General features: G+C 35.9%; 1 protein-coding gene across 3 annotated transcripts in view; it reads right to left on the reverse strand.

Moving 5' to 3' along the window:
• Nucleotides 1-14,455, reverse strand: part of SNX13 (sorting nexin 13) — a 123,163-nt gene that overhangs the window by 55,870 nt on the left and 52,838 nt on the right. For all 3 annotated transcript variants that reach the window (XM_005667667.3, XM_003357459.5, XM_021063410.1), the window contains 2 exons: nucleotides 992-1,113; nucleotides 799-900 (listed from right to left, as the gene is read on the reverse strand). In XM_005667667.3, coding sequence (XP_005667724.2) covers nucleotides 799-900; nucleotides 992-1,113 — 224 coding nt within the window. The remainder of the gene's footprint in view (nucleotides 1-798; nucleotides 901-991; nucleotides 1,114-14,455) is intronic.

The raw sequence follows: 14,455 nt of genomic DNA on the forward strand, positions 1-14,455 counted from the left end.
AAAATTAGGAAAAGGCAACATCCTCAGGTAAAGCTTATCTGGTTTACTCTCTCAACAAAGAAAAGACAAGCCCATTCAACTCTATAAATTTTATTTGAAATTATTATAATCATTCCCTTAGAAAATATTTTAGGGTTAGCAGGAGCTCTCTTGAAAAATTAATAAATTCAAGAGGAAGATAAATGACTAATAAATTACTAATAAGTTATAAATAACAAGTAACCTGACAATTATAAAATGTTTGGGCTTGCTATATTTTAAAAGGTAACAAGAGAGGTACTCTGTAAATGCTATCTTTAAATTTTATAGATGACCTTTAAAAACAAAAAAGAACCGGAGTTCCCGTCGCAGCGCAGTGGTTAACGAATCCGACTAGCAACCATGAGGTTGCAGGTTCAACCCCTGGCCTTGCTCAGTGGGTTAAGGATCTGGCGTTGCCGTGAGCTGTGGTGTAGGTCGCAGACGTGGCTCAGAACCCGTGTTGCTGTGGCTCTGGCATAGGCCAGTGGCTACAGCTCCAATTTGACTCCTAGCCTGGGAATCTCCATATGCCGTGGGAGCAGCCCTAGAAAAGGCAAAAAGACAAAAAAAAAAAAAAAAAAAAGAACCTGGAAACTATTTTTAAGAGTTAAAAAAATAAAATAAAATGAATAGTAACAGTGTTTTACTATACTGCCTGTTCTAAGAATAATTTCACCCTTAGATTTTACCCTTCTATTTGTTCACTAGTTCTGCTAACTTGTTTCTAACCAACTTGAACAGTGACTATTCTCAAAAGAGTTAAATTGAAAAGAAAACCTTCTTCATCTTTGGGAGAGGTGCACACTAGATCACGGCAAACGTCCTTCTCCATTTCTACTTCAACTTCAAAGAAGGTATCTATAAGATCTTCTGCTGTACCTGGACAAAGAAGAAATAACTCCAGATATACAGAATGACAAAGAAAAACAGATTTTAAAATCCTAATTTTCAAATGGAATAAAGACACTACCTTTCACTTGATCATCTTTCTCTGTTATCTTCTGTTGAGCCTTTCTGAATACTCTTAGGTGTGTGCCAAAATCATCTACGATGCGTGTAGTAAAATAAGGTTGCCAGTCTATTTCTTTTGACCTTATAAAAAACACATTACATAAATGCATTAAATAAATGCTTTTTAGTCAAGATCAATTTAATGACTAATGAAAGACAACATTATCACAGAGACTAGATTTATTTATACTGAAATTTTGTTCATTGAATTACTATTATATTTAGCATTCCCTTCCACAAGATCCAAGGTGCATCAAATCTACCTAAGCCCTTGAACAGTATTATTTGAGGTACTTTATGTTCCAAAGTTTAACAGTACCAAGTGCTTAAAAGAAATTTTTAAAAATCCAGTTAAATCTGAGATGAGTCTGACAACAGGTATATCATGCAATTTCTCATCCTGGACACAATAATACATTAGGAATTCAGAATGGTTTTTCTTGCATTTAAAAGAGCAGTTGGGCCATTTCCTGGTTCCTTCTGAACCCTTTTTGACTTCTCCACATTCTTCTTTTTAGTTACAAATACCTCTGGTATGTGCCAGAGGAGTTTCTGTTTGCATATAAAAGCACTTAAAAATTTGATTATTAGAAATAACTATAGTCTTACAAGAATGACGTAAAATACCACATTTAACCCACGAAAAAGGTGACTACAAATTTTATTAAGTTACCTAGTACTAGAGTAACAGTAACTGACCTTGAGAAACATTGTTAATTTAGTATACCAGTGAGACAGATAACAAACACAGCAGATAATCAAAAATGGTTTATACCTTTCCTTGGATTAAGTGATATATATTATATATATTATATTTATAATATAATATACTTCATATACTTCATATATATATATGACATATATATATGGCATATACTTCATATATACTTCATATATATGACATATACTTCATATATATGTATGTATGTGTGTGTATATATATGTATATATACATATATATGTATACATATATACATATGTATACATATACACATACATATATACATATACACATATATACATATACATATATACATATATATACATATATACATATATACTTATACATATATACATATATACATGTATACATATATATACATACATATATATGACATATACTTCATATATATGTATGTATGTGTGTGTATGTGTATATATATATATATATATATATTTTTTTTTTTTTTTTAATGTTCGCACCAGCAGCATATGGAAGTTCCTGGGCTAGGTAGGGGTCTAATAGGAGCTGAGGCTGCAGGCCTATGTCATAGCCACAGCAATATCAGATCAGAGCTATGCCTGGGAACTATGTAGCAGCTTGTGTCAACGCTAGATCCTTAATCCACTGAGCAAGGCCAGGGATCTAACCTGTATCCTCAAGGACACAATGTAGGGTTCTTAACCCACTAAGCCAAATGGGAACTCCTGGATTGTTATTTTTAAACAAACATTTTTTTTTCAATGCTGTTTTTCTTAAATTAGCACTAAAATTAATTCACCCCTTTAGGAACATACCAGATAGAAGACAAAGAGTCTATTCATAAAGATGCTGGGAAATGGGAGAGCAAAAAAGTATACCATAATTCACTATGCTAATCACCCACACATGTACAATAAAGAAGCTGGTGAAGGAGTTCCTATTGTGACGCAGGAGAAACAAATTCAACTAGGAACCATGAAGTATCAAGTTTGATCCCTGGCCTTGCTCAGTGGGTTAAGGATCTGGCATTGCAGTGAGCTGTGGTGCAGGTTACAGACGTGGCTCGGATCTGGCATTGCTGTGGCTATGGCACAGGCAGGCAGCTATAGCTCCGATTCGACCCCTAACCTGGGAATCTCCATATGCCGCACAGGTGTGGCCCTAAAAAGCAAAAAAAGAAAAGCTAATGAATAAACTGACTTGATTACTATCTTTTGAGAAAAAACTTTTTTTTTTTTTGTCTTTTTGCCATTTCTAGGGCCACTCCTGCAGCATATGGAGATTCCCAGGCTAGGGGTTGAATCAGAGCTGTAGCCACCAGCTAAGCCACAGCCACAGCAATGCAGGATTGGAGCCCTGTCTGCAACCTACACCACAGCTCATGGCAACGCTGGATTCTTAACACACTGAGCAAGGCCAGGGATCAAAGCCGCAACCTCATGGTTCCTAGTCGGATCTGTTAACCACTGAGCCATGACAGGAACTCTGAGAAAAAACTTTTAAAGGTGGTGATGGCATTGAGGAATACAGTTGTCTATTTTCAATTAAAAGTGTAAATCACTAACATAACTTTTAACACAATTATGATTTTGTTTTATATATGTATAATATAATGGAAAGAAAGGGTAAATTATAAGTACATGAACACAAATCAATTTAACAAAAATAAAGGTAATCTAAGCACAGGGAACTAAGGAGGGGTTACCATTTTTTAGAATATAAGAGCCATGTATATAAACATATACTAAGTTATTAACAATACTCAGCCTCAACATAAAACCTAAAATAAAAACTTAAAACCTAGAAATCTCTCATCTCTTTTTCCATATTTTAAAAAGAAAATCACAATCTATACAAGCATCTTTCAACAATCTTTACATGAATATTTGTACAAAATCACCCGAACTTGAAAATTTCATAAAAATAAAATTTATTTGGTATAGGCTATTAGCTCATTTAATTCTTAAAACGTTCATTCTAGGAAATTTAGAGGAAAGTAGAATATATAATCTTTCAAGTTACATGTGCTCTGATTCATGGTAGAGTGCTATTTATAGAGTTTACTGAAAGTTTCAAACAAAATAAAATTCATTAATTTTTATTTAAAAAATTTTTTTTTGCTTCTTAGGGCCACACTCAGGGCATATGGAGGTTCCCAGGCTAGGGGTCAAACCAGAATTAGAGCTGCCAGCCTACACCACAGCCACAGCAAAGCAGGATCCAAGCTGCATCTGTGACCTACACCACAGCTCACAGCAGCGCCAGATCCTTAACCCACTGAGCAAGGGCAGGGATCAAACCCGCGTCCTAAGGGATACTAGTCAGGTTCATTTCTTCTGCTGCACAATAGGAACTCCATAAAATTCATTAATTTTAAAAGGCATTTTTATTTTTCTCAGATTTAATTTTTCTTAATTACTTAATAAATTTTATACATTATACATTTATAGATGTATAACAATCATCACAACCAAATTAAAAGGCATTTTTAAAACCTATTATAGAAGATGTAATGACATTTAAAATGAGTGACAGTTAACAAGTGACATAGAAACCTATTACAGAAGATGTAATGACATTTAAAACGAGTGACAGTTAACAAGTGACATAGAAAAGTATAAAAATCATTTTAAGTTTTAAATATAGATTTCTACACTCAATTAACAAATACATTGAAAGTGGGGAAAACAGGGAGCACAGTGTCATATCCAAGGTCATTATTTTCCCTCTACATTGAATACATGCAAATCTAATATAAATCTCAATTCAAAGGAACCTTTCTAGGTTAGGAAGATAAAAGCAATAGTAGTACATGGCTTCCCGTTTATAAATTAGGAAAATATCTATTAACAATTTCTAGTAGTTTCTGTCTTATAAAATTTGAAAATATTTTGGTGACAGTTAAGTACTTTCTAAAAATGGTACACAGCCCATGAAAAAATATTCAACATCACTATTAGAGAAATGCAAATCAAAACTACAATGAGGTGCCACCTCACGCTGATCAGAATGGCTATCACTAAAAAGTCCACAAATAACAAATGTTGGAGAGGAGTGGAGAGAAGGGAACCCTTATACTGCTAGTGGAAATGTAAACTGGGTACAACCATTATGGAAAACAGTATGGAGGTTCCTCAGAAAATTAAATAGAGAACTACCTATGATCCAGCAATCCCACTCCTGGGCATATACCCAGAAAAAACTTGTATTCAAAAAGATACCTGCACCTCTATGTTCATTACAGAACTATTCACAATAGCCACATGATATCACTTATATGTGAAATCTAAAATATGGCTCAGATGAACCTATCTACAAAGCAAAAGCAGACTCACAAACATGAAGAACAGACCTGTGGTTGTAGAATAGCCACGTGAAACACCGACAACAGTTGATTTTCCACCCCTTAAAGTTCTGACATATATTGAGAAGCTCTTTTTGCCTCTCCAAACTCTAAAACTACTTAATGCTAATGCCTATAAAAGGGCAATGAATGTGCCAAATATGTGGCCTGAGAATGAGATTACATAAATTGCTTCACCGGTTCCAGCTCATCATCAGTAACACTCACACACACACACAAACATGTAAAGAGCAATGGCCTAGCACACATGTTTTTGATTCAAGTAAAAGATACACCATTCCGGAGTTCCCGTCGTGGCGCAGTGGTTAACGAATCTGACTAGGAACCATGAGGTTGTGGGTTCGGTCCCTGCCCTTGCTCAGTGGGTTAACGATCCGGCGTTGCCGTGAGCTGTGGTGTAGGTTGCAGACGCGGCTCGGATCCCGCGTTGCTGTGGCTCTGGCGTAGGCCAGTGGCTACAGCTCCGATTGGACCCCTAGCCTGGGAACCTCCATATGCCGCGGGAGCGGCCCAAAGAAATAGCAAAAAGACAAAAAAAAAAAAAAAAAAAAAAAAAAACAACAACAACAACAAAAAAAAGATACACCATTCCATTCATTGTGAAATTCAGCAAGTCACATCACCTTCCAGGGTTTTTCTCTAGGGACACTTACAGCTTTAAGAATTTCTGATTAAATTTCCAACACACACACACACACACACACACACACACACGCAGGAACACAGTACATGGAAAAGTGGCAATTGCTAAGTAAATCAAAATATTTGATCAAAAGAGGGAATCATGAACTATGTCATTTTAACTTAAATCATATAAATCTTTCAGCATAAGACTAAAATAAGACCATTCATTTGACTAATGTTTTGCTAAGTGATATTAATGAGGCCTTTGTCTTGAGGAAACCATTCTCATTGAGAAAGTTATAGTTTCCAGTTTCTTTTAAATGGCATAACAACAAAACACATTTGTGAACAAATCCAAATGCAGAGTCCTTCAAGACTTTTTATGGCTGCCTTTTGCACACCAAATTCAACTGCAATATATTATTTAGCAACTATACCCCGTTTTCATAGGTACAACTCTGCCATACTCATATTTCTTCAATCTATGTGGGAGTAAATTAAATCATATGATTATAAAAAATACATAACTATGGTACACAGTCTCAAAACCAAATACAACTTCCTTTTTTAACACACCTAATTGTCTTCCCCCTCTAAATTAAGCGCAAACCAAAGACCAATTATGTCAGATTTTATGAGCCCAGGAATCCACCAGCAACTTTTTTTTTTTAACAGCTGCACCCACAGCATATGGAAGTTCCCAGACCAGTGACTGAATCCAAGCCACTGCTGCACCAAGGCCAGATCCTTTAGTACAGGGCTTGAGATTGAACCCACACCTGTGCAGCGACCCAAGCTGATGCAGTCTTATTCTTGACCCATTGCACCATAGCAGGAACTCCCTATAAGCAACTTTTGCTAAGCTCAAATTCAAAAGATGGGGACAGAAGTGAGGAGAGGTACTAGAAAGTAGTCTATTATTAGCTTAGCTTTAATGCTAGGGGCATGAATTAGAACATCCTATAAAGGGAAAGGAGAATACTGGCTATTATGTATAATATACAATACATATATTTAATATATATAATATATAAAATATATACAGAATAAATATTATTATAAAGTATAGTACAGAATTGGTACCATTCCAAAAACAGCTTAAAATTTTGTTGACGATACACACAGAATTAAGTAGAAGTTAATTAAATGCTATGTCATAAGTCAAAAAAGATTAAAGAGGCCACATTTTAAAAAAATATCTTAATGAATGAGTATTATTTCAATAGGAAAAAGAAGGATACAGTAAAAGCAAAAGAAGAGAATGATTATGGTATATGCAAAAGCTATCATGTAGACTTGGCTAACCAGAAACCAGGTGACGCTTGGCAGTAGAGGCAATCTTCACACACTTAGCAGACTACTTACCCTGAAAAGGTCCTTTATATCAAAGTGATAAAAGTGAAAATTGATTTTTCCTCAGAAACAATCCTATAATAAATGTTGCTCCAGATGCTATATTATTTTTTCACAGAAATAACTACTAAGACCTTATTTACAAACAGTAAGAGTGACACAGTATACTGTACACTGCATAGCATGTGTGTTTTATATATGTATATATGTACTTACATAGAAAGGCTTTTTAAATGTCTATTAATCGATAAGGGTGATATAATAACCAATGGCATAAAATTACAATAATATGCATTAATCTCCTATATAAGGTCTTTTACCTCTGTGTAGAAAAATCAGACATTTAAAAAAATCATTAGTACAGTAAAATTCCTAGTTTCTCTGTGTAGATTTTGACAAGCATGTTTGAAGAGATTTGGAGAAGTTTTATACCATTCAAAGGTTTTTTGATCAACTGACTCAAGACATCTTTTGTTGCCACGAAAAAAATTCCTTCCTTGAGTCATTGAATCTGATAGTAACTTTCCCCTCAGAATTCACTACTATAAAGAATATACTCTCTAAAATACATAAACCTTTATATATTTTCCATTCTTCAAGAGTCCCTGAGGGAGTACTCTGTTAGCATCAAAAGCTTCAGCCTAAAATTGAATTTGAGCAATATTTTAAAGGCACAGAATTATAAACTTGCTCCTAAATACATTAAAAGATTTCCTCTTCTTCTGGTCTCAATATGCTCATAAACACTTCACGTTACCGTAACCACCTCCCTATAGCACCATTGCTTCCCTTTTTAATTCTACTTTAAATAATTAGTTGTGAGGATTGAGTGAAAAATAATAAAACCAATTTTATTCACAACATTCCTGAATTTACATTAAATTTACTATTACTCCCTACCATAATCCTCAAAAATATACAGAGAATTCCTCTGTCATGGAAGCTAAATTAGCAACCACAGGAGGAAACAAGTTTCATTACTTCATGGTTACTAATCTGTCCTTTCCTTTCCTTCAGCTGGATCTCCTCCCCTTGGAGTGCTGAGGTGGGAGTGCCAACTGTGCACATCTCTTCCCTAAGCCCAAGTTCAGTGACTTCATGCTGACAGCTTAAAATTAACCATGGTGGGAGTATTTACACTTTGCAAAACATAAAGTAGTAGACTTAGGAAACTACAAATTTGTTGTTTTCAGTATTCTATAGAGAACAGCAGTAGTCTGCATAAATAAAGTTTCATTGATACAAGACTTTTAACAACAGAGAAAAGAATAATCTTTCATGTTTGAAAGCATGCATTCTTTCTGATCATGTAGAAATATAATAAAAAGTTTAGGAGTTCCTCTCTGGCTCAGTGGGTTAAGGACCCAACTAGGATCCAGGAGGATGTGGGTTCGATTCCTGGCCTCATTCAGTGGGTGGGTTAAGGATCTGGTGTTGCTGTTGCTATGGCACAGGCTGGCAGCTGCAGCTCCAATTCGACCCCTAGTCTGAGAACTTCCATATGCTGCTGGTGTGGCCCTAAAAAGACAAAATAAATAAATAAAAGGTTTAAATAAAGTTTATCATCATCTTACTCTAGGATCTTCCACCAGTAAAACAAAAGACCAGAGCAGTACTTTAATCCCAAAGTAAATTAAATCTAATTAGCAACCCCACACACTATTAAAAAAAAAAAATCACTCCCCAAATGGTACTCAAAATGTAGGTGTAACAGAGAGTGTGAGTGAGTGTTTCAAAGAGGAGGAACAATAGAAAACAAACAAATCAAGATGTCAAGTACCAACCTGACCAGGGAATCTTAGTATTTTAGAACTGAAAGAGATCTGAAATAATTACTACAAGCCCCTACAATTACAGAGTTAGAACTTAAATTACTTATTGTAGATTATATAGTTATTAAGTTCAAGGCTATGTTAACAGAGTTCCTAATTTTTAACACGGTATCTTCTCTGCTACACTTTTAACATCATGTAACCCTGCAACTCATAAAAGTTATAAACAAATTGGTAGAAACAGAAAAATTTAGGCATGCTATTTTATATAACCATAGTAAAGAAAATGGTATTGAGTGAATTCCACATAAGAAGTCCATCCAGTTCTACATATAACAATGCTTCAAAGAGGTCAATGATAAAGATTTCTAAAAAACTTGGATCTCTGAATATAAAGAACAACTCAGAGGAACACACATGAAACACACTCACCTATTTTAGGGGTTGAATATAAACAACACAGAGCTAGAAGCTTTAATCAAGCTATAGGAAAAGAAAAAAAAAAAATAACCTGGGGCTAAGTGTGAATCCTCTTAGGTATAATGTTTACAGTAAAGTGTTAACAGTTAAAATCATGCTATTAAGTATTTTAATAAGATTTTCAGTGTAATTTACATGATAAATCGAACATTCCTAGACCGAACAGTGAAATATATTAAATTTTGTGGGAAAAAATTAATGGGGAAGTCATAAGTGAAACTCAATTAATAAATTATTGAGTATTCACTATTCTAACACGTACAAAACACTACATTAAACATTAATTTCAAGATCACTTCCCAAGGAAATAAAGATACAATGGCTGCGTATACAAAACCATGTGAACTATAGCTGAAACAAGGATTCTTATTTATGTGTTCATGAGAATATAAAAAACAGAAAAACTAGAAAATGAATTTAGTTGAAAAAAGACATCCTAGATATTTTTATTGCTAATCACCAAATGTTTCTATCTGTCTTGGGCTATAAGATTAATACATGCTCATTTTCTAAAATGTAATTTCCTCCTTTAGATTTTCTGCATCAGCTATGAATCAGTCATAAACCCACAATCCAAAGCTCACTTTTAATTTTTTAGTCTCTCTGCTATGCTCACATACTTAATAGCTAAAATCATATACTACTGTGCATGATTTTTATTCTAATACATTTCCTATTTTTAAAAAAATACTTAGTATTTTAATGGATGTAAATCTATGTATTCCAGGGGTCAACGAACTCTCTAAAGAGCCAAATAGTAACTATTTTAGGCTTTGCATGCCACTTCCTCTTGATTGCCATTAGTCAACCCTGCCAATGCAGCAAAAAGCAGCCATAGACAAAATGCAAACAAATGAGCATGACTGTCCAATAAAACTGTCTTTACAAATCCTAGCAGCAGCACAGTACACTCAAAAATAAAATGACAAGTAACCCAGTTTTAAAATAAGGAAAAGAGCAAGTTCTCTGATGGCCTAGCAGGTTGAGGCTCCTGAGTTCTCACTGCTGTGGCTCTGGTTGCTGTTGTGCGGCATAGGTTCAATCCCTGGCCCAGGAATTTCCACATACTGCTGTGTGGCAAAAAAGAAAAAAAAAAAAAAAAAAAAAAATCCAAAAAAAAAAAAAGAGAGAGAGAGGGAGTTCCTGTCGTGGCTCAGTGGTTAACGAATCTGACTAGGAACCATGAGGTTGCAGGTTCAATCCCTGGCCTCACTCAGTGGGTTAAGGATCTGGAGTTGCCATAAGCTGTGGTGTAGGTCGCAGACACGGCTTGGATTCCGCATTGCTATGGCTCTGGCGTAGGCCAGCAGCTACAGCTCTGATTGGAACCCTAGCCTGGGAACCTCCATATTCTGTGAGTGCAGCCCTAGAAAAGACAAAAAGACAAAAAAAAAAAAAGTCCAGATCCATACAGAGAAAAAGTGTGTAACTGACTGCCTAAAGCTAGAAGCTTTGGGGAAATCTGAGGAGAAACTGATAGAGAATATCAAGTTTCCATGTGGGGGTCATTAAAATGTTCTTAAATTGACTGTGATGATGACTACACAACTCTGTGAATACACTAAAAGCCGCTAACTCTAGGTGGGTGAATGGTATGGTATGTAAATTACAAAAAAAAAAAAAATATACAATTAACCACCAAAGGTCTATTCTATAGATTTAACTTTAACTTATTTCCCCCCTTTTAAATATTTAGATAGTTCCAAAATTTTTTTTGCATCTTTCAGATTAACATCTCTTTTCAGCTAAGTTTCCAAATGGCAAGAATACAAAATGACAAGAGGAAGAGTTCCCGTGGTGGCACAATAGGATGAGTGGCACTGTCTCCGGAGTGCTAGGATGCAGGGGCAATCCCTGGCCAGGCACAGCAGGTTAAGGATCTGACACTGATCCAGGAAATCCATATGCCATGTGGTGGCAAAAAAACAAAGAAAAAGAAACAAATAAGAAAATAAAATAACAAGAGTGTAAAACTTTGTTGTTGCAAATGTTCATTATTTGGGTAGTATTTGCCTTCTGGACAAGCCTAAGAAGATATATGATTTATATTTCTATAGCAAAAGGTAGTGAGAAAATTAGAAAACTTCCAGAATGAACAAATCAAGCCGGACTCTATGGGGAAAGAATCCCCTGGCCCCATGTCCTCTGTCTGCCCCTTGTCTGTAAAAGAAGTTTAGCCAAAAACTAAATTTAATCAGATAAACGAGAAAATACAGAAACAAAGAAAAATAGTCCAACATGACAAAATATAATAGCTTGGTCATTAAACAAAGTTGAGAACTTTTCATTCTTCCTCAAGGGCTAAAGATAACATCAAGCCATGTCCTTCAACCTGTTTTACAGATAGTAAAAGCCCCATCAGGTGGAAAAAGTTAACTACATGATGACCAGACTGCCATGATATAAACTGCTCCATCTTACACAATTCCAAGAAATAGCCTCAAGAAAATGGAACAGGAGTTCCCGTCGTGGCTCAGTGGTTAATGAATCTGACTAGGAACCATGAGGTTGCGGGTTCGGTCCCTGGCCTCACTCAGTGGGTTAAGGATCTGGCATTGCCCTGAGCTGTGGTGTAGGTTGCAGACTCAGCTCTGATTAGACCCCTAGCCTGGAAATCTCCATACGCTGCAGGAGTGGCCCTAGAAATGGCAAAAAGACAAAAAAAAAAAAAGAAAGAAAATGGGAGTTCCCGTCGTGGCGCAGTGGTTAACGAATCCGACTAGGAACCATGAGGTTGCGGGTTCGGTCCCTGCCCTTGCTCAGTGGGTTAACGATCCGGCGTTGCCGTGAGCTGTGTTGTAGGTTGCAGACTCGGCTCGGATCCCACGTTGCTGTGGCTCTGGCGTAGGCCGGTGGCTACAGCTCCGATTCAACCCCTAGCCTGGGAACCTCCATATGCCGCAGGAGCGGCCCAAGAAATAGCAACAACAACAACAACAAAAAGACAAAAAAGACAAAAAAAAAAAAAAAAAAAAAAAAAGAAAGAAAGAAAATGGAACAAACAGACCCTGACTAGCCTTAAAACAACAAATATGATGCCCATCAGACCACATGACAATTTCCAGATGACTGTCAGAGCTGACGATGCTGCTCTGCACAAAGCCCCCCTCTCTCCACCTATAACCCTGGAACTTCCTTTTAAAAGCTCTAGCCCCCAGATCCCTTGATCAACAGTGTGCAGTTTGCTTTTGGATGGGAGTCCACTTTCTCCCCAGGTTGCTAACTTAAATAAAGCAGCCTTTCCTTTCCAACCAACATTTGTCTCTCAAGTATGAGCTTTTAAGCACAAGCAGACAGACCTGAGTTCAGTTAAAAAAAAAAACAAAAAAAACAAAAACCTGTCATTCCAGAAATATGATGCTATCAGTAGCAGAACCACTGAATCTTAGAACCTACATATCCATATGTCCTTCCTCCATGGGAAAAACCCTTCAAGAAGGAACAGAAAATCATTAGAATACATACTCTTTCTGCAAATCTTACAGTTCAGAGGAACAGAGGTGTAGAGTTAGCAACCACTTTTCACTTTCAAGAACAAGGTTCCCTTTCACTTGTACCTCCTCACACACTAACCTTATCCTCCTTCTAAGAACTGTGACCATATTACTCCTCCTTCCTAAGATGTCCTCTCTATCTCAATATACTCATTCCTAAGTCCAGTTTTGGTCTCAATCCACATGAGGTCTTCATCAGTTACTCTGGTCCATTCTATTTGAGGTCTTCATCAGTTACTTTGGTCCATTCTATTTCTAAATGAAATGCTCTAAATACCACACAAATGGCTACTTTATTTCTCTCCATTTCATGTATTTTAATTTTGTTTCCCTTTCCTTTCCCCCTTAAAAAGAAATAAAGCTAAGAAGACAAGTTCAAAAAATCTGTTATATCTCCTAGGAATACAGTAAGTAATAAGAACAACAACAACAACAAAGTTAACATTTACTGAACACTTACTATGTGCCACTTACTGTGGTGTTTTACATGTCCTTTCCCCCCACATGATCATTACAACAACCCTATAATTATCCCACTTTACTGATGTAGAGATTGAGGCAAAAGAAGTTAAATAACTTGCCCAAGAAGTCATTTATTGGTTGACGAATACCTTATGAAATATTTCACCCATATAATCTCCTTTGCCGCTCAAAACTCAGAGTTTGTTACAAGTATCAGTACCACTGTTTTACAGAGATGGTAAGACGTTTTCTTTTAAGATCCTGTAAATTAACAGTATAGGGAGAATTATAATACAGATCTCCCAGGGCTGTCTATCCTATGTCATGATACCTTATCTGGAGAGAGAATTTAAAAAAATAAGTTATCACAGATTCATCCCTTAAAACTATGGTCTAAATTATACTCAGGTTCCAGAGAGAACTCAAGAAGGTTTCCTTCTAGGAAGGTTTCCTTCCCCAAACTTCCACTAGAATATCAGGTACTAAGGTTAATCTGAGGTGTTTTTACAAAGTACCCTCTCACTTGTGATATCATTTAATCCTAACAGCAACCTGTAAATATGGGTTATCACCAGACTCAAAGAATTTATGTTTTTTACCCATTCAAGACCATAGAGCTTAATAAACAGAGCTGAAGCTCAAAAAATTCTTTTCTTCCTGTTATATCTCAAAATTAGCATTTTGTTTTATGCTTGTATCAACCAATTGCTTTCACAAGTTGATAAATAAATATGAACACAGGATTTGGTGGTTCTAAACCTTTTCTGGGTTCATAGGCCTTTTTCAAAAATGAAATCTATGGAACCACGCAACAGGAAAAAAGGCAGAGACAATTTTGTATACACCTGCAGGGCTTTCATGGACCCCTGATGAAGAATCCTACACAAGATTGTAATTTGAAGGAGAGCAGTAATAACATGTTTCACAGTACACAGCAGACAGCACAAAACAAGAATTTTAAAAGTATTTAAATAACCATAACCAGATCTAAATCTCTTGATATTGGTATTGAAAATAGTCATGGAGTCTCAGTAAAGAATACATTTTAGTAGTAACAGAAAAAAACCAATTAAGGACAAAAAGTCATTCACAGAGAAGGCAGAAACAATAAGTGAACTTCATGTATGCTACTGACTTTATGTCTTATCACTTTTATCCTGAAAGAAGCCTC

The sequence above is a fragment of the Sus scrofa genome, chromosome 9, assembly GCF_000003025.6.
Source record: "Sus scrofa isolate TJ Tabasco breed Duroc chromosome 9, Sscrofa11.1, whole genome shotgun sequence".
Taxonomy (NCBI): Eukaryota; Metazoa; Chordata; class Mammalia; order Artiodactyla; family Suidae; genus Sus; species Sus scrofa.